The sequence below is a fragment of the Eptatretus burgeri genome, chromosome 6 (genome assembly GCF_056783735.1).
Source record: "Eptatretus burgeri isolate ZD-2024b chromosome 6, Ebu_testis_v1, whole genome shotgun sequence".
NCBI classification, from domain to species: domain Eukaryota; kingdom Metazoa; phylum Chordata; class Myxini; order Myxiniformes; family Myxinidae; genus Eptatretus; species Eptatretus burgeri.
The window spans coordinates 107,430,532-107,457,932 of NC_140966.1; the positions used below are offsets into that span (position 1 = coordinate 107,430,532).

The 27,401-nt window shown below is 45.0% G+C and overlaps 1 protein-coding gene and 1 long non-coding RNA gene across 4 annotated transcripts in view; one reads left to right on the forward strand and one right to left on the reverse strand.

The window, feature by feature from the left end:
- Positions 1–598: 598 nt before the first annotated feature.
- Positions 599–7,085, reverse strand: LOC147025555 (uncharacterized). The gene is made up of 2 exons (XR_015059572.1): positions 7,049–7,085; positions 599–1,499 (listed from the first exon to the last, which is right to left on the reverse strand). It is a non-coding gene; the product is annotated as an uncharacterized LOC147025555 (long non-coding RNA).
- A 351-nt stretch (positions 7,086–7,436) lies between these two features.
- The window catches only part of API5 (apoptosis inhibitor 5), a 95,841-nt gene continuing 75,876 nt past the window's right edge, over positions 7,437–27,401 (forward strand). For 2 of the 3 annotated variants that reach the window (XM_085886618.1, XM_085886619.1), the window contains exons 1-3: positions 7,437–7,675; positions 24,171–24,332; positions 26,273–26,366. In XM_085886618.1, coding sequence (XP_085742744.1) covers positions 7,607–7,675; positions 24,171–24,332; positions 26,273–26,366 — 325 coding nt within the window. In that variant the 5' untranslated portion in view covers positions 7,437–7,606. Of the gene's footprint in view, positions 7,676–24,170; positions 24,333–26,272; positions 26,367–26,511 lie in introns of those variants that run through there. The other variant, XM_085886620.1, reaches the window with a different exon arrangement.

Genomic DNA, 27,401 nt, shown 5'->3' on the forward strand with positions numbered 1-27,401 from the left:
AGAAAGAGAAAGTAAGGAAGAAATCGGCACATGCCCACATCAAATGGCGGCCAATGCCTTGCCAACAACTTTCCATGTACAAAGGAACAATAGGGGGTGAGTCCTAATTTACCCGTTCCAACGTAGTTTGGATCCTACTGATCAATCTAAAGGTAAGAGGCACAATTCTAAATATTTATTTCGGAAATAACTACACTAAAGGACCGACGTGTCCTTAACAATGAAGGATCCTTGCACCTTTACAAAAGCGGTTTTTCAAAACCACAACCACAAGAATATATATATTGTTACGGATCTGGGGGTTGGGGGTTCTCACCCGACTCTTGATAGCCAAATGTTACAGATTCGGCGCCACCCTCACCACCACCATCTCCGGGGTTTATAACGCCGGCTGGCTCGGCACAGGCCTCGGGTCACGCGTCTTCAATCGCGATACCAACGTACCCCTGGACCTTACCAGTTGGGGAAATAGACCCCGGTTACAGACTGGTTTTGTCAGATGCTGAGCGTTTTCTGCCAGTCTGTAACCATTTTGGTTTCATATACCAATCGAGCGAATTGTTTCTTAGCATGGCACGAATTGACTCAAAGCGGAAACTTCATGCGAATCAGCCAGATTTATTGGGGAACATCGGAGAACACAACACCAGCAAAATATTCACGACAATGTTTTAATTAATCTATAACCCGTTCTTAACTAGGGAGATACAGATTACGGGTTTCAAAGGGGTCCCGACCGAGATAAGCCTTAAACGACATGCAGACAAGACATAGACAGCATGCAGACAAGACAGAGTACTTGGTGATGTTTCATGGACGAGAGGAAAGTGTCAAAAGCACGAATGTCGCTCGTAACAAGCGGATGTCCACGGATTCGAGCCCCCAAGCTTGAGTACGCCGTGTGGCAAGATGGCAGCGCCGTACTCTTTCTTCTCAAGGCACCGCTTGCGCACACCATCCTCAGCGCGTTCTGGCCCCGTGCAATGTCGACGGCACAAGACCGGCAGATCGATGATGGGTTTCAGCTGGTTTCGCAAAAGGTCCAGCATACAAGTCCAGGCCTGGCCTGTTCATCAGGCAAGGCCAAATTGAGGTGCCGGGCTCCGCAGGTTGGGTCCATGGGATCCTAAAACGTCGTCGAGCAATGGGGTGAGTCAGGACAGTCAGAGGCTCCGTCACTGGACTCTGGATGAACCTGTCGATGTCTCCTCACGAAAGCCGATCGCGCCCCACACAGCAACCAGTTCCTCTCGACACAGATTGCAGCCTCCACGAGTTGTTTCTATACAACAGAAATCCTCACTCGACACTCAGGCTCAGTTACTCTCTCTCTCTCTGCAGAATCACCACTGTCTTTTTGGGGCGCCCCCCTTTAAGAAGCCGACAAAACTCCTCCCCTTAGTTTCACTTCCTTCTCGAGGCCACTCCCTCTCAGCGCTTGGCAGGGACTATTGTCCAGAGAGAGGAAAGAAGAAGAGGAAGCTCTCGATCCACCACCACTGCACAAACAAATAACAGCCTGTTACACCTCCTGACATACATATATCGTCCATTTTACCGAACAGTCTCGCTAAATATGCATTTAATGGGGGATCTGAGCTAATCCTATATTTAATAGCATACTAAGGGCCATTTCCGCAACAATATATATATATATATAAATCTATATATATATATATATATATATATATATATATATATATATATATATATATATATATATATATATGTGTGTTCACCAATAGCACACACATGAAATCCCAATGCTACACACCCCCAAAGCTGCTGGATGTACTGTACTACGTGCGAATGTCAAAAGCAGTCAATATATCAAAGTATAATCCAAACAAACAATATCTTTATAACCAATCTCACATCTCCCCCACACCCCCCTCCGCACTCCCCCCCCAATAAGATTAATAGTAAATAACATACACCAGATATCTCCGTCTTACTCTATCTTAATCTTCAACTCTGTTGTTAGTGTTTCCCCCATCTCTCAACTGTTCCTTTTGTGTACGTCCCTTGTGTTCCTTGTGCGTCCAATGACATCCTGATCCCTTCGGTGTACTCGCTCTTCCGTGGGCCTTGACTATGCAAACGAAAAAAAAATAATGGGATATTGATACTTCTGCATATGTGCCAGTGGATTACTCCGCATATCTTGTTGTGCCTTTCTTTGTACAGCTGTTGTGACATGAGTTTTTAGATTCCGTTAGGAGAAACAAGTTTGAATTGCGAACACACCCCGTGGGAGTTCATTCGTACAACTCTCAGGTGAGCGATAGCACAGACGACAGGTAGTTTTGTGATTTGTTAAGATTTTCATCGCATCAGAAAAAGGAAACCAGAACACCTCGCAAGAGTGAGGCTAGTTTCATATCACCATTTGCGACTTGGTTTTGCATTGGGCACCGCCCAGCGCATTTAATTTTTTTTTTTTAATAACAATTTTAAGAAAAAGGGCCCAAAGGGCCGGAATCGCACTTTGGGCTCAGTTATTGCCTACACAGATGTGTCTAGTATATGCAATCAATTTTCATCGGATTCTGTTCACGAATAATGGAGAAATAAACGTTCAAATGAACTGGACCCAAGAAAAGAGAGAACGTGAGCGGCGCTTCAAACCAGTGGGGTGGAATATCCCATGGGGTAAAAATAAAACTTCGAGTCTTCTTCGGTACAGTATGTCTGTCTGTATCAGCTTTGCACATCTTGATTTGGGGGATTTTCCAAGTTTGATGAGAAGTGTTGGTGAACAGCATTTTTCAAGTCTTTCCACAGTTTCTCAATGGGATTCAAGTCTGGGCTTTGGCTGGGCTGCTCAAGGACTTTCACGTTCTTGTTCTGAAGCCATTCCAGTGTTGCTTTGGCTGGATGCTTGGGGGTCATTGTCCTGGAGGAACATAAATATACGCTGCAGTCTGAGATCTTTTTCACTCTGAAGCAGGTTCTCCTCAAGGATTTGCCTTGATTTGGCTCCATTCATTGTTCCCTTTATCCTTTCAAGTCTCCCAGTCACTCCCGCTGAAAAGCATCCCCATAGCATGATGCTGCCCCCTCCATGTTTCAAGGTCGGGATGATGTTCGATGAGTGATGAGCTGTGATCGGTTCCACGAGATATTGCGCTTTGCATTCAGGCTGAAGAGTTCAATTTTCATCTCATCTCAAATTTTCATCTAATCTCAAATTTTCATCTTATCTCAAAGCCAAGATTTGTGAAGTCCTGTTTGTCCTTCCAGCCGTTTCTCCCATCTCTGCTGAGGAATTCTGTAGTGCTGTCAGAGTGGTCATTGTGTTCTTGGTCATCTCCATGATTTTAAAAAAGGCCATTCGTGTAGTGTCCTTGGTCTATTTTCATTTATTATGATTCATTCTGTATCCCAATTGAGTTGACTTCTTCTTAGAGATTCCAATGATCCTTCTTTGTCTATCCTCAATCTGTCCAACTCTTTTATACTTTACTGCTTTACTGCTCCTTTGTCTTTCTCCCAGCTGTCACTATATATCTGTTGATATTTAACCTCCGCCATCTTCGAAGATGGATGGAGGTTACTGTTTTCACCCCTTTCTGTTTGTTTGTTTGTTTGTTTGTGAACAGTATTACGGAAAAACTCCTTGACGGATTTCGACGAAACTTGGGGGGGGGGGGGGGGGTTAGGTATGGTCCAAGGATCATGCCATTAAATTTTGGACTTGCCCTCCCCCAAAAAATTGTTAGAGAAAAATTTTTTTTTTTTTGCATTTCTACATGTTTTAAGTGATTTCCAACCCCCCCCAAAATAAATTGTTACACCCCCCCCATTAAAAATTGTTAGAGAAATTTTTTTTTTGCATCGCTCCATATTTTAAGTGATTTCCAACCCCCCCCCCAAAAAAAGTTGTTTGAGAAATTGTTTTTTGCATTTTACATGTTTTAAGTGATTTCCAACCCCTCCCCAAAAAGTTGTTACCCCCCCCCAAAAAAAATAGAGAAAAATTTTTTTTTTTTGCATTTCTACATGTTTTAAGTGATTTCCAACCCCCCCCCAAAAAAAAATTGTTACCCTCCCCCCAAAAAAATTGTTAGAGAAATTTTTTTTTTGCATTGCTCCATATTTTAAGTGATTTCCAACCCCCCCCAAAAAATTGTTACCTCCCCCCATAAAAAAAGAAAAAAAAATTTTTTTTTTTGCATTCCTACATGTTTTAAGTGATTTCCAAGGCCCCCCCCCCAAAAAAAATTATTAGAGAAAAAAATTTTTGCAACTTTTTTTTTCAACAAAATTTCGATTTTTTTTTTTTTTTGCATTTTTACATGTTTTAAGTGATTTCCAACCCCCCCTCCCCCCCAAAAAAATAATGTTGGAGAAAAGAACTATAACTCTCAGCACTGTTGACATCATATTTAATGAATAAGATATAAGGTTCACTTGAGTGACCCAGCAGTATTGGCGGTGGAGGTTTTGCACTCTACCGAGTGCTCCCCCTCTAGTTTGTCTTATGTTTTTATTTTGTATTCCTTGCAAACATTGGGACAATGAGTACTTCGACTACATTTGTTTCTGTTTCAGTTTGGCGCATGACATCCTCTACTTGCACCTGTTTTTGGAAGTTTTTGTTGCAAGGGGAGTGAGAGATACCTTTTCTGGTTTGTTGTGCTCATGCTTGTGTTCAAATTGTATTCAGTTTTATGTTCAACTTTTCACGTACTCTGATAATCCTACAGTCATCGCTCTATGCACTTGATTGAGTTCCATCAGGCCACCACCTCCTTCTTTCCTCGACAGGTACATTCCCATGATGCATTGATTTTTGTGGATAGTCAGGAGTTTCCTTGTTTTGAGATCTCGTAGTCTGATTTCTGCTTGTGGACAGTTTACCATTCTGCAGCTGTATCGGAACAATGGTACTGCTATAGTGGGTTTACGGCTTTGATTTTGTTCCTTAAGGGATGTATATTTTCAGGATCAGCCTCTTTCTACGCACGTTTTCTTTGGTAATTGTTTTGTGCATTTTTTTGTGTGACATATTTGGTGACCCTCTTCGACTTCAAGGTATCTGAAAGATGCTTCGTTGTCTAGCTCTTGTATTGTTGTATCTTGGTCGATTTTTATGTTATCTGTTTTTGTTGATTTACCCTGTACGAATGTGCTATTGGCTCAGTTATCGAGGCCAAATTCCAGATGGATGACGTCAGAGTACTGTTTCACTAATTTCAGTTGTTCAGTGCAAAGAGTTTTAAATAATCCATGGAAAGTAGATGTGTTACCTTCCATGTCTCTTTGGACATTCTTTTTATTGGATGTTAGGGTGTATCTCTGGCCTTGCTCATTACTGAGGTTACTTAGTAGATCCGGAGCAAGGCAAAACTGGTAAGGAAAAGGTTGCCTCCTTGGAAGATCCCACGTCGTATCTTCACTCCTGGTATTTCTGTCATTCCTTCCGAGTGCTGCAGGATTAGTGTGGTATTCCATAGATCCATTGCTTTATCAATCAACTGGACTAGTTGGAGATTGATCTTGTAGATTTGCATGCACTTTTATATCATCCATGAATGTGTTTTGTGGACCTCCAAGCCATCCTGCCAGCAGCCTACTGTTACTGAAGTATGACTGTCACTGAGGCTGAGAAATCCAAGAGACTGAACCTTTTTCAGTGGTTGAACACGGAATTAGGTAGGTGGGTTTACATTTAACGATCATTCCAGAACAACAGCGTGACACAGATTTTCCAGGATTGAAAACATGTTTCATTCCTCAGAGCAGCATCTGATCAATTTCCGATCGGTATCGAGTAGTCTACCTGTCGGTGGGTTGGCGACGTTGTTCAACAGAATGTAAAATCATCTACAAAAAGGAAGAGAGGTGTTTCCAGAGTATCAGATACATCACGAGTTTCGATGGAGAACAAGACTAGGCTCAAGGCAATGCCTTGGGTCACTCTCGCCTCCACTGCTCGGGGAAAGGATTCCATTAATAGCAAGGCATCGACTGCCCGAGTGGAGGAAGTGATTATTGCACGAATGAAGACTGACTACCTTGTATGCCCCAGGCAGATAGCTTGGTAAGCAAATCACGATGCCAGACTGTGTCAAATGCCTGAGCTATGTCCAAGGAGACCGTCCTGACCTCTTGATTGAGATTTAATGGCTCCAGTCATTGCCGAAAGTGGAGCAGCAGCAAGAGTCAAGTTGAGTGACCAGGACAGCATCCAAACCGACAGTCAGAGATCAGACTGTTTGAGGAGAGGAAAGACAACGTTGGCAGCAACAATGGACTCCAGCTCTTATAAATCGGCAGGCAAATGCTTTCTCCTATAGTTGAGAGATTATGGTTTTGCAAACCTTCTTGCGGATGGGAGTGGTGTTGGCAGACATCCACACAGATGGAAGGTGGACAATTAGAACAGACTGAATCAATGGAGCAGGCAAAGCAGAAGTAAGAGCAGCAGAGGACAATTTAAGAACGTGGCCACTGATTCAATGTGAGTCCATCGTTGTCGAACGGTCGAGGCTGGACAGTCAAAACGAATGTTCTATCAAAACAAGCTTCCTGGGATATTTGTGCAAATCTATGTTTCCCCAGCCTCTCCTCCTTCACCATATGTCTCTCTCGTCTCGTCAACTTTCCTCCACCCTTTCACTAGTGCTGCCCGTAGTCACCTCAAGTCTTTCCCTCAGGTCAAAGACCAATCCTGAAGGTAAAATCGTCCGCTTCACACTCATTTTGCGCCGTCGTTCATAGGCATGACCATCCATCCATCCAATGGGACCATATTCTGTGCAGAGCGTTAGTGCTGCCGAAGCAGTCTCCTTGGCTCTTGGGCACAATCCTGAACGGGTTGCCACTCCGACACAGGATACCAGCAAGCTGGCACTCATTTTGCCGACCTTGAAGGATGACGGGCAGAGTCAACCCCACCTGGTATTTATTCAACAGCCGAGTGGGATTTGAACCCAGGATCCTCGGATCCCAAGTCCATCACCCTAACCATTAAGCCAACATCCGGTAAATAGGCACGACCGCCGCACATTCCTAATAAGGGAAGAAACGTCATGTACTGGACCTCATTTACACAAACCAGCCGCGGTGGGCGGGCCCTCTGGCCTCTGGGAATGCACTGTACTTCAACTGTCGCTTTGATACCTATTTTAGAGGTTTTTAAAAAAGGTTTAGTTCAGTAAATTTTACTTTACTATATCGTGCCTTTGCAAATAAGTCCGTGGGTTGCCAAAGAATGTCGAGCGCATTCATTGGATTTTGAGGGATCGCAAAGAGCGGTGAATAAATACGCACCGCTGTTTCATCGGGCTAGTCCAGTTTATTTTTTTTTTCCATTTTAATCGAATTAAAGTTAAAAAGATAACTAGCTCGGCGGATACATTTTATAACTAGGTTAACAAATCGAAAAAAAAAAAGCGAGTCGAGCGAAATTTTTTTTTGTTAATGTGACCAATCAGGAAGAAGTGAAAACGTCAATCCGAGCTTGATGCTTGATTATCTGTGTTAGGCCTCTGTGCGTGCAAGGCCACCCTGAAACGGGCGGGCGAGTTTGTGGGTTGTGGGGGTTTTTTTTAAAAAAAAATCCGTTTTTACTAAACCTTTGTACACTCATACGTCAAAAATGGTGACGATCGAGGATTTGTACAAGAATTATGGGATTCTTGCTGACGCCCAAGACGACATAACGCAGGTTTGTTTGAGAATACGCGTTTAGGCCTCGATTTATGGAGTGCGATTAAGTCAGGGAGACGGGTTATGGTGTTTGTATCGTGTTGCAGTTTGTGCTTTGTTTTATTTTTATTTTTTTCTGGGTAAGGAGTTCAAGGTTCCTTAGGATCCATATAATGCTGATGCTACGGCACGGGAAGCATCACAGTTTGTGACGAGAGCATTTTCTTGGAAGCATATGAATATTTTTGTTGGATTTTTTTTTTGTTGTTGCACAACATCTTCCAATATTTCAACCTCTTTCTCACCACTGACTCGGTCGCCGATTATACATGTTTATTACTTTGTCGGTATGCGAGAAAACTGATTTTCTATATATATATATATATATATATATATATATATATATATATATATATATATATATATATATATATATATTTGGCGAACTGATGGAGCTTCTCCCAAGACAAGATTCCGTGGGGGGTGGGGGGGGGATTACAAAACTCGCTGTAAATGTGCGAAAACGAAAATATCCGTAAACTAGCCGGAAGGCGACGGATGGTTTGGGGACATCGTTGAGGAAGCCCTTCCGTAAAAACCTATCTCTTCTGTCAAAATTTGCTAAAATAAATCGGATTTTTTTTATATGTTGTACTTATTGACATTACGCACAGCTTCTAGGAAATGAAATTGGGAGAAAAAAATCGAGAAAAGAAATTAAAAATGGTTCAAGTGGGCGTGGGACGCCCACAAGGAGCGTGGGACGCCCCTCATACAAAAAGACGCAACTAGACCATGATATCTAGCTTGTATCCAGGTTTCATCAAGGTCGCATCAAACGTCACGGAGCTATGCTCTGGAGAGTCGCAAACAGAGACACAGACACAGACACAAAAACAGTGGTCACTGCTGGCGCCCGCGAACCAACGCTGCTGGCACCCGCGAACCAAGAAGAGTCGGCCGGTGCAGCTTCGCTTCTGCCCCCACAGATGGTCACGTGGCCAAAGACTACGTCGTCACGTCACGTCACGTCAAGTGATCCTTCACGGCCGTGATCGCTCCCCCAGATTGAGAAAGTGAGTTTCGCGGGTTTATGACGTCATGATTAGAGGAGTTTGCGGCTTTTTTGCAGTTCACGGACGTACATTGAGTCGTCGGAAGTCGTAAACATTTAACATTTATAGACTGTTTACCAGTGGTACGTTGTGCAGTGTTTACATGTACAGGCTCCCTGGTGATGACAACTCGGAAAATGTTTTCATCATTGCTGGAAATCCCGGATATGAAGAAAAGATCGCCACTTCCCGGCAAGTTAAACTGCTTGCTGCACTGTGTGGTCGATTTGATACTTTGCAGCAGCGTTTTGTCTGCCCAGTCAGGGGATGTCTTCATCATAATCTATTAAACCTACCAAATGACTCTTACGCTGTGGTTTGATTCCTGAACAGGTGATAAACACATCAGATTATAGGATGCCTGGTGTTGGCTTAATGGTTTGGGTGGTGGGCTTGGGATCCTTGGGTCCTGAGTTCAAATCCCACTCGGCTGTTGAATTAATACCAGGTAGGGTTGATTCTGCCCGTAATCCTGCCGAGGCCGGCAAAATCGGTGCCAGCATGTATCCTGTGTCTAGGATTGTGCCCAATAGCCAAGGAGACTGCTTTGGCAGCACCAACACTCTGCACAGAGTATGGTCCCAATCGATGGGTGGATTATATGATCACTATCTCTCCAGCGACCTATGACACCATTGTTAATTGCAACCGCACTCTGTGGAGTGCATACCCTCTGCCAGGCTGAACAGTTTACGTTTTGTATCCCACTGTCATTCTCGATCTGGATCCGGACCTCCAAGACCATCAGCTTGCTCTCGTCCCCTAACCAACTCGTCCTCCGAGTTTCGTCTGAATCCATCCACGACTTTTCGAGATGTCCTGCTTGCAAACAGATGGTGACGAAAACAAAACCTTCATCCACCTGAAGTGGAGGTCACGAGAAAGCATCTCAAAATTCTCGAGGTCGGACATCCGTGCTCTTGTACGCGAGAGCTCGCACCCCCCCCCCCCGCCTCGCAACCAGCGCGAAGTGGAACACGTGCATGCATTTGTGCTCATTGGCCGTGTCGACTCAGGTTATCTATGGTGGTATACTTGAGCAGCGTGCCACCATCAATAATTAAGTTTGTAATGAACAAAAGTTGCGTTAGGCTGGCACATGACTGAAATCTCGCGGTGTAGAAATTTTAAATGTAGACCCCCGACCCCATTTATGCAATGAGAGTGTTCAATATTAAAATTGAAGTCGATGCATTAATCAAAATGGTATTGCAGATCGAACCCAGCATTCTGACTAGGTAGCTCGCTGTACACACATGTCAGGACTTGGTATTGCTGAACACATTCATGACGGGAAGTCGTGCATGTGTTCCCTTCGCAGAGCATATGTGTTCCCCCTTTGTCAAAATGGTGATCTTGTTGCTCGGTGTAATCAAGTGACGGCGACTTCGTGCCAATATCAAGAATGCAAAGCCCGTCTGCGTACGCTTTGTACTTGAACCAAACCTGCCGGGAAAAATATAAGAAACAAATTTATTGATTGGTGTTCTCCATGTTCTCAAATTCAAATGTTTTAATAAATAAATAAATATATATATATATATATATATATATATATATATATATATATATATATATATATATATATATATATATATATATATATAGGGGCTTAGACACTGAAGCTCAATGGGAATTATTAAATATCATAAATGGAAGCGATTTATAAATAAATAAGAACCCAGCCATCTCGACCTGTGCAGCGGTGGACGGGCTGATAAAGGCCTATTTGTAATCCCTGTGACTTTCCCCTTTGACATTTTGACCCTATTTTTTAATGAATCTTCATCACATCTTATAAATGGAGCAAATGTCTATGGTTATGTCATTGATGTATATTTGTGATCAAAACATCATCTTCAAATTTTCGTCACCAAATTCCGCCATGTTGTTTTTATACTACGTACCGGATATAAAGCAAACCGAAGAAACACATGTGACCTTCCTGTTTTCATCAGCACAAATTTTTTTTTTTGTTGCTTTGACTTGATTAATCAAGATCGAGATTGAGATGTGGGCAAAATATAATGTACCGTACGACGTTAAAAAAAAAACCTGCCCAGAAGCCCAAGAGAAGCGGATCGGGGGCGCTTCTACTCTGTACAGCTGACAAGTTCGAACTTCCATTGCAATGTTTGATAATATGTTGTCTTTGCCAATCCAGCTGAAACCGATTAATTTAAAACAAATATAAACTTGTGCTCCGTTCCTATTTTTATTGATACGTGTTGAGTTTTGATTCTGATTGACAGTAAATATTCAGTCAGAGCCGACCTCCTCCACCATCCCCTGCCAGTACCATCCACCCCATCCCCTCCATCCTCCCCATCCCCTCCATCCTCCCACAACCCCCAATCCACCATCACCGCCACAAACCTACACCTACCATCCCCCCCCCCTCCACCTTCCCTCACTCCCAGAGAAAGCAGGCATGGTCAAAGATTCCTGTGCCTTGACAGCGATGTGTTGAGGCATGCTGATTCATGCTAGTTCTCATAATAAAGGTTTGTTGACAGTTTTATGGTTAAAAACGTTGTGCTCTGAACAGACAGACACAGACACATCTGCAGAAACCCAGTCTACTGCCGTGCAGGGGATTGGATAATTGTGTGTGCATGTACATGTGCTGGGAGAGGGTATTGTAAGTCCCCACCCTTGAGCCTTCACAGTGCAGTATTCCAGTCCCCTCATTTTCTCGTGCAGCATTCTGACTCGGTAGCTAGCTGCACACGCATGTCACGTTGGTAGCAGGCTTTGCACTCTGGCCACTGTAAAACCCTTCATTCCACAGCCTTCAGGACCCCCACACTTTGAGAGGAGGAAAACCATGGGGTAACCTTCCTGGTTCAGATTGCGGTTGTGTGTGTCAGGGTAGTGCTGAGGTGTTGTCCACCAGACGGTCGCCTTGGGTTAACCCAAAGCGGTCCCTTTAGGTGGGTGCCTGGAATGTCCTATCCTTAAGAGAGGCTTGATCACCTGTCTTTTTTTTATCATCTGAGCTGATGTGAACTCCTCGTCTTCCTCCTCGTCTTCTTCCTCGATTTTTTTTTTTTTTTTTTTTTTTCTTCCATGACCTAATCTGTTGAACTCTCTCATACATTATTTTTAACAACAAAACGATCTTATAATGCTTCATCTTCCTCTCTCACACATGTGGTACTCTTTACTGTTTCACAATGCACTACTCTTCTGCTATTTTAACAGACTGCTCTCATTTCGACCTCTCCTTCATTCCTTGCCGAAAAAATCCAACTATTACAGCGCTTCTTCTCTCCATGCTCTGAATTCGCCTTCATTGCATCCATCAAGAATTGTGTTAAATCGCTTCTCTGACCTAAAACTTTTAAAAACCACAGTTTGCCATGGATGCTCGCTTTCCATCAACCATTCTTTTTTTCCAACTTCAGTGCCAACTCACCCCCCTCACCCCTCACTCTCACTCTCAAAGCAACCATCCCACTCTTCTCCCTCCAAGCCTCCCTCTCACCTCTCTCAAAAATTCCCCGCTCACCTTTCTCCCACCTTTCATCCCCCTCACTCATCCTTCTCAAAGTTGCCCCCTCTCTCATCCACCAACCTGCCTCCCTCCAGTGCCCTCTCACCTCCATCTGTTCACTTCACCACCTCAAATCCCCAACTGCATTGTTCCTTGTCTCTTGTCTCCCCTCTCCCCCAGCACCACAGAGCCTTTTCTCCTCCTCATTCGGCCCCCTCCCCTCGTTATTCTGCAATACCCCACACTCCTTCAGCAACCCTCCTTACCTGCCCCCCTCGTCCCTTGTCCTACCCTCCCCCTCCACCTCCTGCACCCAAAGCCTCCTCCCCTTCCTCTTCATTAAAAGTGTGGACCTCAATTATCCGGGGCCTTCGCTCAAACCTTTCAGATCTTTCCATACAGGTTGCCACTGACAAACCAGACATTATCTGCCTAACACAAACTTTCCTCTCCCAAGACGTGTCTGACTCCCAAGTATCTCTCCCTGGCTACTCCATCTTACGATATGACAGACCTGAGCCTCGTCCTGGTGGAGGTGTTGCTCTCTTCATCAAAGACTCTATTCCTCACTCTCCATGCACTGCTCTCACTCCCCCACACCCCCAGGAATACCTCTGGCTTCGGCTTCCCCTCCACTCCCACCTCATGTTTATATGTGTACTGTACCGTCCACCGAACAGTGATGACTCCATCTACACCTCACTCTCCGAAAACATGGACCATCTTCTATCTTCTCATCCAAACTCTCTCTTCCTCTTATGTGGTGACTTCAATTGTCATCACGCCAGTTGGCTAGGTGTGGGTACCTCTCACCTGCCATGGCACCTCAGCAAAAGCTTTCTGCGACTCATTGGGACTGACTCAATCGGTCAACTTCCCGACCCGGATCTCAACCAATGGTACTCCATCTCTTCTGGATCTGGTTTTGACAAATTTCCCTGACAATATCTGCTGCTCTTCCTTCGCTCCAATTGGTTCTTCTGACCACGTCCTTGTCAAAGTGGACATCTCTCTGGCTGTTATCAGAGAACCACCTCACCGCCGTCGAGTCTGGCATTTCACTCAAGCCGACTGGCAGGGTCTCCGAGCAGCCATCAAACTTACAGACTGGTCTCCTATCACTACTTTCTCATCAACTCATCTCATCCTGGGAATTCTTTCAAAGAAACTTGCTCTCCCTCATGCACAGATTTATCCCCTCTCGTGTTCAGTTGTCTTACCCTTCCTCCCGCCCTTGGTTTACTGAAGCTTGTGGCGAGGCAGTTGTCCTGAAACAACTTGCCTTTGCCTCATGGAAAGCAAACCCAACTGAGGGCAATCTCAGTTCTTTCCACAAAGCTCGGAACAAGTGTGTATCTACCCTCAGGAGAGCCAGAAAACAACATCTTTCTCATCTCAAGTCTGAACTCTCAAACCTCTCTCCCTCCTCAAAATCCTGGTGGCGTTTAATTAAATCTGTTTCTGGTGTATGTTCCCCCTCCATCCCCTCCCTTACCTCAAATGGCCGCACTGCTGATTCCACACGTGATAAAGCTGAATGTCTAAACTCGGTGTTTGCAGCTAAATCTTGTGTCCTAAACCCATCACTATCTCTACCCACTTTACCCAGTCGCACCCAACTGTCCCTGGACTCTGTATCCTTTTCTCCTGACAAGGTGGAGAGCTTGCTTTCAAACCTCGAGTCAGATTCTGCAACCGGTCCAGACGGCATCAGCCCACGTGTCCTCAAAGCCTGCTCTTCTGCTCTTGCTCACCCTCTCTCTGTTCTATTCACCCTCTCATTTGCCCAAGGTCATGTGCCATCTGCTTGGAAATCTGCTAACATCACTGCCCTGCATAAAAAAGGTGCAAAAACAGATCCCTATAACTACAGACCAATCAGCCTTCTCCCAATCATCAGCAAGGTGATGGAATCCATCATCGCTTCAGATATGAAATCCTTCCTCATTTCCAATCATCAATTTGGTTTCAGACCAGGTCACTCTACCCTGGATATGCTGCTTCTGCTCTCCCATCAATGGATGGAGGTCCTCAATGCCAGACAGGAAATCCGAGCCGTATCCCTGGACATATCACGTGCTTTTGACACAGTCTGGCACCCTGCCCTACTCACCAAACTCTCTTCCCATGGTATTCAAGGCCATCTCCACTCATGGCTCGCAGACTTCCTCTCCTGTCGCAGTCAACGTGTGGCCCTAAATGGAGTTCTTTCATCCCCTCTTCCTGTGCAGGCTGGAGTTCCTCAAGGTAGCGTTCTGGGCCCTGTTCTTTTTCTGGTTTTTATCAATGATCTCTCGGACTCTCTGGAAAATCCTCTATTTCTCTTTGCCGACGACTCCACCCTCTGCCGTACCATCTGTCATCCCTCAGACCGGCAAGCAGCAGCTTCTTCGCTCACTGCAGATCTGGATAAAATCACAAACTGGTCCAACACGTGGAACATGTCTTTCAATCCAGACAAATCTCACACTCTCACTATGTCTCTTTGAAAGGACCGTTTACAAAACCCCCCCATCCACTTTCTCAACAATCCTCTGGAAGAAGTCTTTTCTTTCAAGCTTCTGGGTCTCACTATCTGCCATGACCTTTCCTGGGAAAGTCACATTTCCAACCTCGCCTCAAAAGCCAGTCGCCGACTGGGAATCCTCCGTCGTGCTAAGTCCTTCCTCGGCCCTCTTGAGCTCCTGACCACTTACAAAGCTTTTGTCCGTAGCCTGATGGAGTACTGCTCTCCCCTCTGGGCTGGTGCTCCTGCCTCCCACCTTTCTCGGCTTAACGCTGTCGAAACCAGGGCATTTAAGATCATCGGCATCTCCCGCAATGAAGCTGAGTCTTCGGGCCTCTCACTCAATCACCGCAGGTTGGTCGGTGGTCTTTCTGTCTTCTACCGACTCCTCTCCAGCCTTGCCCCCCCTGCTCTCTCTGCGATTTGTCCCCACCACATTTCCACAGGGCGCTCAAGGTCCGCCAACAACCCCCTTTTGGTAAAACTACCAAAATCACGAATCACTGCTCATCTTCACTCTTTCATTCCTCTTTTTTCCCGCCTTTGGAATAAACTTCCTCACTCTATTCTTTCCCATTCTTCCCTCCAGACTTTCAAAACAGCTGTTCACCACCACCTCTTATCTTCCCCCATCCAAATCCTCGATCTTTTCTACCCCCGATAATCCACCCAAGCCCACTTCCTTCATTTCTCCTGCTTTCCTTCCTGAAAGTCCCTGAAATGTCCATCTTCTCTTCGCCATGTTCCCCATCCCATCCCCATCCCTCTCCCTTCCACAGTTCACCTAATGTGTCTGTTCCCCACTGTTTTGTCCCTTCCACTCCCGCCCCTCTTGTCTCATGCCTCCTTGCTGTGAGTTGTGTGTTAGCTCTCATACGAGCCTCGACCAAGGTATACAAAAAAAAGAAATGTGTTTGAACATCGGTACTGCAGCACTCTCTGAGGTTCAGAGACCGGATTGTGGTGAGATCATGGTGGGTGATTACACCTTTGAGTGGATGTGCCAGGCTGATCGACCAGCTGTCGAGTTAGACGTCAGGGGTGTTGCAATCCCTATTGCTGACCCTCCAATCAACTGTGATCCACCCTCATTTGTGGAAACAGGCTGCGGTGAACCGGTTGAAATGGGGTAAATCTCCAGGGATCTGTGGCATCCATGCTGAACTTCTCAAGGCTGGTGGAAATGATGGACTCGTGTCATTGCATGAAGTTCTATGCTCTACCTTGAACACAGGCATCATCCCCACTGACTGGAGGAGGGGCCTTGTTTCTCTCTGGAAAGGGAAGGGTGATCGCCAAGACTGCAACAACTACTGAGGGGTGACTCTGCTCTCAGTGCCGGGCAAGCTCTTTGCTCGGATAATTCTTGATCAGTTTCTCCACCATCTGCTTGAGCACCAGCGTCCAGAGCAGTCAGGCTTTACACCAAAGAGGTCAACGATTGACCGTATCCCTGCTCTTCGTGTCCTCACCGAACGCAGACGAGAGTTTCGGCAGGGGCTGCTTGCAGCCTATGTTGATCTCTGTAAAGCGTTCGATTCAGTGAATCGGGATGTCCTCTGGAGGATTCTTGGTCTTCGTGGGGTGCCACCAAAACTGATCGATCTGATGGCTGAACTATACTCTGGTACTGAGAGTGCTGTGAGGTGTGGTGATACCATCTCTGACTTATTTCTGGTCGTTACTGGAGTTCGTCAGTGATGTGTACTGGCTGCCTCACTTTTCAGCACTTGTATGGATTGGATTCTGGGAAGGATGTCAGAGAGATTAAGCTGTGGTGCATCGTTGGGGAATGTCAAGATCTCTGACCTTGATTTCACAGATGATGCAGTCATCTTTGCGGAGATACTGGAGATTATTTTGGGGGCTCTTGAGGTGCTGAATGAGGAGTCGTAGCTGCTGGGATTACGAATTTCCTTGGTCAAAACTAAGATCCAGGCTTTCAATGACATCTTGGATGCTGCTATCTTGACTACCTGTTGTGGTGAGGAAGTTGACGTCACTGAGAGATTCCCTTTCCTTGGCAGTGATATTCATGTCTCTGCTGGCTGTGAGCCAGAGGTCAATAAATGTCTGGGTCAGGCATGGGGAGTCATGGATTCACTGGATCATGGGGTGTGGCACTGTTGGTACTTGTGCAGAACGATGAAAGTCCGAGTCTTTAGGTCCTTGGTGCTTCCAGTCTTGCTCTATGTATGTGAATTTGACTCTCACTAGAGATCTGAGACGGAGACTTAATTCCTGTGGTACCAGGTCTCTTCGGAGAACCCTTGGCTATCGCTGGTTGGACTTTGTTTCCAACGAGCGATTACTGAGAGAGATTCAAATGGGATTTGTTACCTGCATGGTCCGTGAGCGTCAGCTGCGGCTGTATGGACATGTTGCTCGTTTTCCTGACGCTGATCCTGCTCACCAGATTCTCTCAGAGAGGGAGCCTCGTGAGTGGAGGAGGCCAAAGGGCCAACCACATGCCTCGTGGTTGCAGCAGGTTGATCAGCATGCCAACGAGATGGGGATGGCGAAACGGAGGCCCCTGGAGTACCGGCGGAAAGTGGACGCAGCGACACGCGGCGGCGGCGCATGTCCCATAACTGACATGATCTGGCTTGTTATTGCCAAACATGATTTCCCTTTGTCCAACTTTGTTTATCCGTTGCTCCCTTGTTATTCTGCACTTCCCTGAACCTCGATGTCTTTTCCAAAAATCTAAGTTGTAATACCGTGGAACCCTGACATTCACTGTTTATAAAATGTGACCTGCTTCTAAATTCACAGCCCCTGTACTTTGGTATCTCCTCCCAGCCTTGCATGAACCACTTTCAGCCATGCATAAACAATCTCCCACCAGCCCCCATACAGCACCTCTACGTGTATAAACAATGGTCACACTACTCACCCATCTTCCACCTGCCCACAACCCCTGCACGGCTACTAATGTGCAGCGTGTCCTGATTCTCATTCTTTCTTCTCGTCCAGCTCACCTTTGTCCCCTTCAGTGCTTTTACCAGTATTTCCTTCAGTGCATGAATTGTCAGCATCCTCACCTGTTTCTTCTTCAGCGGAGTTCATCGGATTCTAACTCATCGTCATCAAATCAAAAGTTGCGTCTTGTCTGTAATACAAATCACACTGGTGTCTGAAGGAAGCGGTTCAGTTTGCCATTTTTTTAATATGAAGTAGTCAAAGCCAACAAGCGAGCAAAATCTTTTAGAATTGAACACTGTGGGTTCGAAAGTTTATTCTTCATTTTTGATGGACGGATGGAATGAAGGATGTACCCAAATACTGAAGCAGCTTCATCGATAAAAAAATTGGAAACAGTACCTGCTGGCTTTTTTGTTTGTTTGTTTGTTTGTTTGTAAGCATTGTTAATGAAATTGTAATGATGTGCATTCGTGTTTTTAAATTTAAAAGAGAAAAAAAATTTCTTTATGAATCACGAACTTCTGGGAACCTGTGCCCTGACATTAGTGGCATTTTCCAAGAACTTATCCCCTGCGAATGCTTGGGTCTTGCTTGCTGTGCACCGATCAATTTGCTTGCATGAAATTTTGTACGATGTAATTTTGCATCGGTATAATCATAGTGAATTTGTTTCCTGCTGAAGAACGTATACAGTGAGCCCTCATGTGTAATCACATGACACAAGCGAGCGGTGTCACTCTGCACTTTGGCTTGCAGGGTATCCTGTGAAATGGAATGGACCTCTCATTCGATTACTGCTTGCATGTCTCCCAATGTGTGTTGATTTGACCCAAAGACCTCGTCTTTTATGTGTCCCCAAAGGAGATAATTCCTGAATTGAGATCGGGGGACGTTGGTGGCCATTCTGATCATATAGTGTGTGTGTGTATATATATATGTTATGGCTGTGGAAATTCGCAGAACACCATAAAGGTCCTTAGTTCAGTTAGATCGATAAGTCTGTGTTCAGTTAGATTTCCCCACCGTTGTTTAATGGGAATTATTCGCGTCACGGGGCTGTTATCTTTTGAGACAGCCGGTTTTCTTTCACCATCGTTATTTTGGACCACCACCACCAACATCGCTCTCAAACAACCGCTTCAGACCCACCGTCCTTCCACCACCACAACCACACGCTCCTCAACAAACGACGCCATCCTGATCACCTCAACCACAATTACGCCAATCACCTAACCACCTTCCCCACTACGCCCATTACCGATCACCTTCTCCACAACCCCGCGGCAACCCTCTCCGCTTATAAAAGCGAGAGGGTTGGAAGTGGAAATCGCCTCCCTTCTGGAAGCTTCCCGCAGTAGCTGGAAGGAAGGAGGGGCGGAGCGTCGGGAATATAAGGGCACGCAGAGCGCCAAGTCGGTCTTCTTTTTCTTATTCTCCTCTGCTCTTCTCGTGGTCTTGGTGGAAGGAGTCGGGTGGAAGTCTTGGTGGTCTTCGTCTGTGGAGAAGCGGTCCGTGGAGCGACCCGTTCGTTGGAGCTTGCAGTCGGTGGAGAGTCCCGGCGTCGCGAAGGAGACGCGGACTGGAGGCGCAGCATTGCCAGCGGTGTCGCGCGAACATGCGCGCTCGTGTGTGGAGCCGGAGAGAGCTCGCCGGCCATGTGGAAGGCCCGAGCGCAACCGTGGCTACGCTAGCTGCCGTGGGGACGAGACGTCGCGACTCGCCCCATCAAGGCACCACGAGGGTGCAGGTAACCTGCAACGGTCTCGTGGGGCCCTTTCGGTCACCAAGGCCCCATGTTATAAAGGCCCACGGGCCCAGTCTGTCTCCCTTGTCTTTGAGGGGGTCTTTTTTTCCTGGGGTTTTTCTTTAAATGCATGATGTGGCGCCGAGTCCGTAAGTAAAACTGCATAAGTGTACGTACATGAAAACCAGAGACGGTTGTAGTGCTTCGCCTTGCCCGTGTCTTTGTCCCCGTCCCGCGTTCTTCATAAAACAACTGCATGCGTGTTTTGCTTTTGTTGACTGTATACGTGTTTTTGCATACCTGCATGATTGTTTATAAATGTGCTTGTGTGAATGTTAACCCGTTCGTCGTGTCCTCTTTCCCTTATTGAAATGCCATCTTGCATTGTGGAATGTTAGTTGGGTTTTAAATACCTGATAAATAGAATCTGATCCGGCGAGATCGGGCGATAATACCCGCTCGGTTATCTCAGAATGGAACAGACCGCTTGAGCGGTTCATGTCCAAGCAGGCCTCCGCCGAGGTACCGTCCCTCGGTAGGTTACCCGCGCGAGTACTTAGGTATATCGATATTCGGCGATTGACCCTATTTCGCGCGGGTAGAATACGGACTGGGCCGTGGTGGGATTAAGAACCCACCCGTGACTGGTTTCCGGCATTGTTCCGGAAAGTCACGACTGAATTGCTCGTTCGGTGGGCGAACTGGCCGTTATTGGTTAACGCGGTCGTTCGGACGCCGGGCGGGCGTAGATTCGTAACTATATATATATATATATATATATATATATGTATATATATATATATATATATATATATATATATATATGTATATATATATGTATATATATATGTATATATATATATGTATATATATATATATGTATATATATATATGTGTATATATATATATGTATATATATATATGTGTATATATATATATATGTATATATATGTATATATATATATATATGTATATATATGTATATATATATATATATGTATATATATATATATATGTATATATATATATATATATATATATATATATATATATATATATATGTATATATATATATATATGTATATATATATATATATATATATATATATATATGTATATATATATATATATGTGGAGCCTGGTGTTGGCGCAGTGGTTAAGGCCCAGTCACACCTTGACGTTTTAGCCAGCTTATGACTATTTTTGGAAAATTTGTGTAAAACGCTGGTCCACGTCGAATACGTTATGCATATGTTAAAACCACGCTGAAAAACACTGCCATAAGTGGTAGTACGCTGGCTTTAAACGTTGAACTTTTGGGTTTTCCTCGAATTTTTTTCATGCTTGAAATTTTACGACGTATGCCGGTGTATGACTCACACGTTCCGCTACGCTGGCCATAAGTTGTAGGCACGTTATGCGATCGTTGACACACGTTGAAACACGTTACTTGTAAGTTACTCATAAGTCAAAACACGTGGAGGTAATGTTTAGCGTACCCGAAACTTATTTCTAACCTATGAGTAACATTTTGTAAGCACGCTACACGAACGTTGTTCACACTTTGCAACACGTTACTTGAAAGTACTACTACTACTACTACTACCAACATCAGTAAATTCTCTCGAACTACTACTACTAATAACATCGACAACACTAAACTCTCTCAAACTAATACTACTACCAACATCGACATCACTAAATTCTCTCAAACTACTACTAATAACATCGACATCACTAAATTCTCTCGAACTACTACTACTCACATCGACATCACTAAATTCTCTCGAACTACTACTACTCACATCGACATCCCTAAATTCTCTCGAACTACTACTGCTAATACTAATACTACTAACATTGACAACACTAAATTCTCTCGAACTACTACTAATAACATCGACATCACTAAATTCTCTCGAACAACTACTACTACTACTACCAACATCGACATCACTAAATTCTCTCGAACTACTAATAACATCAACATCACGAAATTCTCTCGAACTACTACTACTACTAACATTGACATCACTAAATTCTCTCAAACTACTACTGCTACTGCCACTGCTACTGACATTGACATCTACTCAACATGGAGTCTGGAACACTGACGGGTTCCTCTTGTGAAGCCCATTTGTATATAACAATTCCCCTTAACGCTGCCAATACACCATTATGCGGTAGCTGTAAGTTAGAAACACGTTCAATAAGTTCTGTGGTCGTCCAGAAGACATCAATCAAATTCGTCTACATACGCCAATGTGCGTTTGAGATACGTTACACATAGGTTCAAAGCACCCTACTAATAGGTTCAAAGCACGTTACTCGTTGGTTAAAAGTTAAGTTTCGGGTATGCTAAACATTACCTCGACGTGTTTCGACTTATGAGTAACTTACAAGTAACGTGTGGCCGACGTGTGTAAACGATTGCGGAGCGTGCCGACTTATGCCAGCGTATGCGGAACTTGTGAGCCATACGTCGAGTACGTCGTAAAATTTTCAGCATGCTTGAAATTTCACGACGTACTAGACGTACCACGTAATATGCCAGCGTACTTCATTGTTTTTCTTCGTGCTCCTAACGTATACACAACTTACCCATACCGTATTTGATGTGTCCCAGCGTTTTAGACACATTTTTCATAGGTCGGCACACGCTGGCTAAATCGTCAAGGTGTGACTGCAATGTTGACACTTCCAATTTTCAGGCGGTTATGATTTAAATCTGCGTGCGGCAGGTTTTTAACAGAGAACGCCACAAGTTCGTCGGCGATACGTGCAGCACGCTATGACTAAGTTAAACTATCGTTGGGCATAGGTTCTGAACGCCGACAACAGGCTAAGCATTCGTTGGTATAAGTTATCTTCAACACAACAAAACGTTCTGTGCCCATTACTAATACGTTATGCATACGACCAAAACTTTAAAAAAAACCTCAAAACTTCAGCGTACGCCAACGTTTTACGTGCATTTTTATACGTTGCTATTCCTGGCTAAAACGTCAAGGTGTGACAGCCTTTAGGGCAGCGGCTTGGGATCCAAAAGTTCCTGAGTTCAAGCCCCGTTGGGCCACTGAATTGATACACCAGGGGGTTGACTCAGCCTGTCATCTTCCGAGGTCGGTGAAATGAGTACCAGTATACTGGGCCGGTGTATACACCAGTTAAAATAGGTGTACCATATCCCTGTGTCGTAAGAGGCGACCAGGGTTGCGTCAGGAAGGGCATCCGGCGTAAAACATGTGCCAAATCACTATGCGGATCATACGGATGATCTGCTGTGGCGACCCCTAAAAGGGAGCAGCCGAAAGAAGAAGAAGATATATATATATATATATATATATATATATATATATATATATATATATATATATATATATATATATATATATATATATATATATATATATATATATATATATATATATATATATATATATATATATATATATATATATATGCGATATCTGTGCACATGCATGGGATAGCAGTACAACATAGCTGGTAGCAGACGACAGACCGTACACGGGGAATGACAAAAATACGCATTGTGCAAAATGCGAGTGGTACTATGGAACGCCAAGACTTCCCAAACATTGTCGGCATGTCCGCTAAGTGCCACAGCAATTTCATAGGGATCGTGTGATGGCGAGCCGAGTTTTTTTGTGTGCAAGCTTGGTATTATAATCGAGATATTTATATATACAAATGTTAGACAGACAAAGGAGAAGAGCAAACCAGTGTGGTCTCCGTTCTGTTGCTTTGTCGTCACACCCTCTTCTCCGGGACTCGTGAAACCATGAACCATCTTCCAGGAACAGCCACCAATAGCAGCACGTGAACCCAGAGTGAACCAGCCACAAACAGCCTGCAGTCGTGACAGCAATGACAAAGGAGAGCTGTGTGCACCAGCTCGGGACCCGTCACAAATGTATGTGGTGCGTGTCCTTTTTATTTCTCACAGGGCCACGAACCACACACACACACACACACACACACACACACACACACACACACACACACACACACACACACACACACACACACACACACACACACACACACACACACACACACACACACACACACACACACACACACACACACACACACACACACACACACACACACACACACACACACACACACACACACACACACACACACACACACACACACACACACACACACACACACACACTCTCTCTCTCACTCTCAGCACATGCAAGCCCCCTGAACGGCTGGCAGCACTCTGCGTTCTCTGCACCAAATAACGTCCCGCAGGGCCCGTCTCGCATTTCTCCCAACCCGTGCTGATGAAGGTGATACCATCAAAAATCCGAAATGCTGTTTGGTGCTGATGAATTATTCAAGCACCTTAAAACTATTTGACGATCAATGTTCAAAGGAAATGATCATGCTGGCTGTTGATCGGTTAAAAATTATCATCTACACTTTTTGCGGTCCCTGTGTCCACCGCTGAGACCCCAACGACTGCCTGTATGTGTTCCCTTGGAGTTCTTGATTTTTATTTTGAAAAGTTTATTATTACTATTATTATGCAAACCTTTGCACGTACGCACTCGAGTGCTCTTGCTTTATCCATTGAGTTGCCATTTCCTATTGAATGGTTTTGTTAGAAAGTACCCTTGAGCAATGTGTGCTTGTGTTACCAAATAAGTTAACCGAAAACTTTTGCTCCACTCGTTCCGCTTCCCATGGCAGCACAAGCCTGCTTATCAGGTCATTTTGGAGGGTGTCAAAGGCGGTGCGAAGGAGAAGCGCTTGGCAGCGCAGTTTATCCCCAAGTTTTTCAAACATTTTCCTGACCTGGCGGAGAATGCCATAAATGCTCAGCTGGACCTGTGCGAGGACGAGGACATCTCGGTGAGTACATCCGTACAATGTGGAATTTTGATTTTCTCATTTGAGTTTGATTCCTCACCCAACTATAGTGTGTGTCAATCAGATCGAAAGTTGAGCCAGCTTTTTCGTGCACTATAATTTGCTTTTGAGTTTGAGATCCCTCGGTTCCTTTTGGAAAGAATAGGCCATTGTGTATCGGTACCTTGGGCGAATTCCAGATTCCTGCTGTCGTTGTGGGCTTCCATGGTAGTGCCATACGATGGATTTGTGACACGTTGGGGGCAAACTGTGTGCTTGGCGCGCAAGTGTGGGCACCTTGATGTCTCCCAGAGGAGTACAGGGCAGACACTGTTGTTGAATGAAAAGTGGGTAGTACAACTGTAGCAGGCTCTGTCCAGACTGTAAAGTGAATGCGATATTTCTCTGTGGCAGATGTTTTCTTTTTCGAGTGACTTTGGCAGCCTGTTCCACAAGTCGTCTCACGGGATGGTAAAAAAGGCTATTGCCTGATGCAGTGATGCTCTTTGGTATCCTTCTTTTAAATTAATTTTTGTATACAGTGTCGAGGCTCATAGAAGAGCTAGAAAGGCATGGTGTTGGCTTAACGGTTAAGGTGGCTGGCTTAATATCCTCGGGTCTTAAGATCAAGTCTCCTGTCGGGCCAATTAATTAACACCAGGTCTGGTTGACCCAGCCTGTCATCCTTCAAAGGTCGGCAAAATGGGTACCAGTGTACTGGTATCGGGCATTGCATCAGCAGCACAGCTGCACCCCCAGTCAATGATGCTACTCGCATTCTTGTGCTGCATGAGGGGGAGGAGGAGGAGGAGGAGGAGGAGGAGGAGGAGGAGGAGGAGGAGGAGGAGCTAGAACATGGAATGGGTCAAGATGTAACAGTACAGCAGAAAAATGGGCAGGGAGTTGAGGGACCCACTCAGCGTTGAGGAACAAAATGGATGGAGACTTGGAGAAATCAGGGATGTGGGGAAGACTTGGGGGGTGAACAAGTTGGATCCAGTCGCAAACCCTCAATCACAGAAGGTTGAGGTAAAACTTGGAACTTGGAAAGGGTTTGGTTTCGGAGGGTTGATGAGGGTAGAAAAGATCATGGTTGTGGTTGGAGGATGTTCTGAGATAGTGGTTTACAGCTGTTGTGAAGCCCTTGAGGGAAGAATGAGATTGAAGAGAATGTTGAAGTTGGTTTCAGGTGGGGGGGGGGGGGAAGAATAAATATCAAAGAAGAATAAATGAGTGGAGGTGATCAGTGAGTCCTGATTTTAGGAGTTTCACGCAAAAGGGATTGCCAGCAAACTGTGCGTGCCCTCGAGAAACATGGGTTTGCCTGGTGTTGGCTTTGTGGTGAGGGTGGCGGCTTGGGATTCTAGGGTCCTGAGTTCAAGCCCCGTTGGCCGCTGAATTAAAATACACCAGGAGGTCGACTCAGCCTGTCATCCTTCCGAGATCGGCAAAATGAGCACCAGTATGCTGGTAAGGGGGACACTGCATCAGCAGCATAGCTCTGTCCCAACCAATGATGCAACCAGCAGCAACAGGCTGCACTCGAGAGACAGAGACACACAGACATGGGTGGGGGAGGAGGGAGCACAGAAATGGCTGTGGGTGCAAGACCATAAAAGTGGTAGAAGTATGTTGTCATAATGCTGCTCTGATCCTCACCGGGACTGCTGGTGTCTGCCTGTCTCATTGCTGGTTAAGCATGCCTTATTCAATCTACAACTGACCGATCCCTTCTCTCAGAGGATTTTTATTGCACTCGTGAGTACCAAATGGAGGAACTGTTTCCTCTGCCCTGATGGTGGAATTTTAGTACTGCTGATGCGGCCCATTTCCTTGCAATGTTGAACGTACCATTGCTGTTAATGCCAAGTACCTGTAAGTCATTTCTGTTGTTTATTGTTTGTGACAGCATCCTGCTCGTTTCTGTTGTCCCCCTTTTTCAGATTCGACGACAGGCCATTAAAGAGCTTCCTCAGTTTGCCACAGGAGAGAATCTTCCTCGGATTGCAGATGTTTTAACACAGTTACTCCAGTCAGGTAAACCGTTTTACGATCATCAATTTGTTTGGATTTGTTGTGTATATTTCTGCACATTTTGTTACCTCCGCCACTGAAGGTCAAGGAGGTGATGTTTTCATCCCTTTGTTTGTTTGTTTGTTTGTTTGTCTGTGTGCAGGATATCTCAAAAAGTTGTGGATGGGTTCAGTGTGTGACAAGGACGAGCTGATTAGATTTTGGTGAAGATCCGGATCCGACTACTGGAATTTTTTTAAGTGATTCTTCACCATTGAGAGAAAGGGCCAAAAATGATATATAGCACGATATCTCAAGTTGTGGACGGATTTGGACGAAACTTGGTGGACGTGTGTGTTACAAGGACGAATTTATTCGATTTTGGTGAAGATCTGAATACGATAATTATTTGATTTTTAAAGTTATTCTTCACCATTGAGAGGGCCTAAAACGATATAGTACTGTATCGCATGATATTTCAAAAATGTATTGGACCCGATATGTTCTTATGGATCAGGCATTATGTGGCGGAGGTATGCGCTCCACCGAGTGCCCTTCAAGTTTGTTGTGATATGGTAATTCTTTTTTCCTTTTTTTTTCATGCAGTGCAGATGCACGGTGGCTGATGTTGAGGCTGAGACATTCAATATCTCCTGTTCAATCTCTTCCTCTCTTGGCTCCTATAACCTCTTTCTTGAAAAGGCTAATATATTGTTGCGGGCCGGGGGTCGGTGGTGAGAATGACCGCTAGGTGGGGGAAGTTCGTCGTCTCCCACCAGACTCCCAGAATTGTAGGCCGTCACTCCGGATAATTCCGTGAGGTGGTGGGTCGCTGAACCGACCGTGGGCGCCAATACCTCCACTGTATAGCGTAGGGTCTTTTTGTCTAGAACCAATTTACTTAATTAACGATGCGGTATCGTCTACCGGGGAACCATGCTCTCGGCACATCTTACTCGAACCGGGTCACTCTTACCAACTGCGGTAGAGTTCCAACTACCGACTACCAACTCTGGTTCGGGTGCAGTTGAGCGTAACTGCCAACGCCGTGCCGGCAAA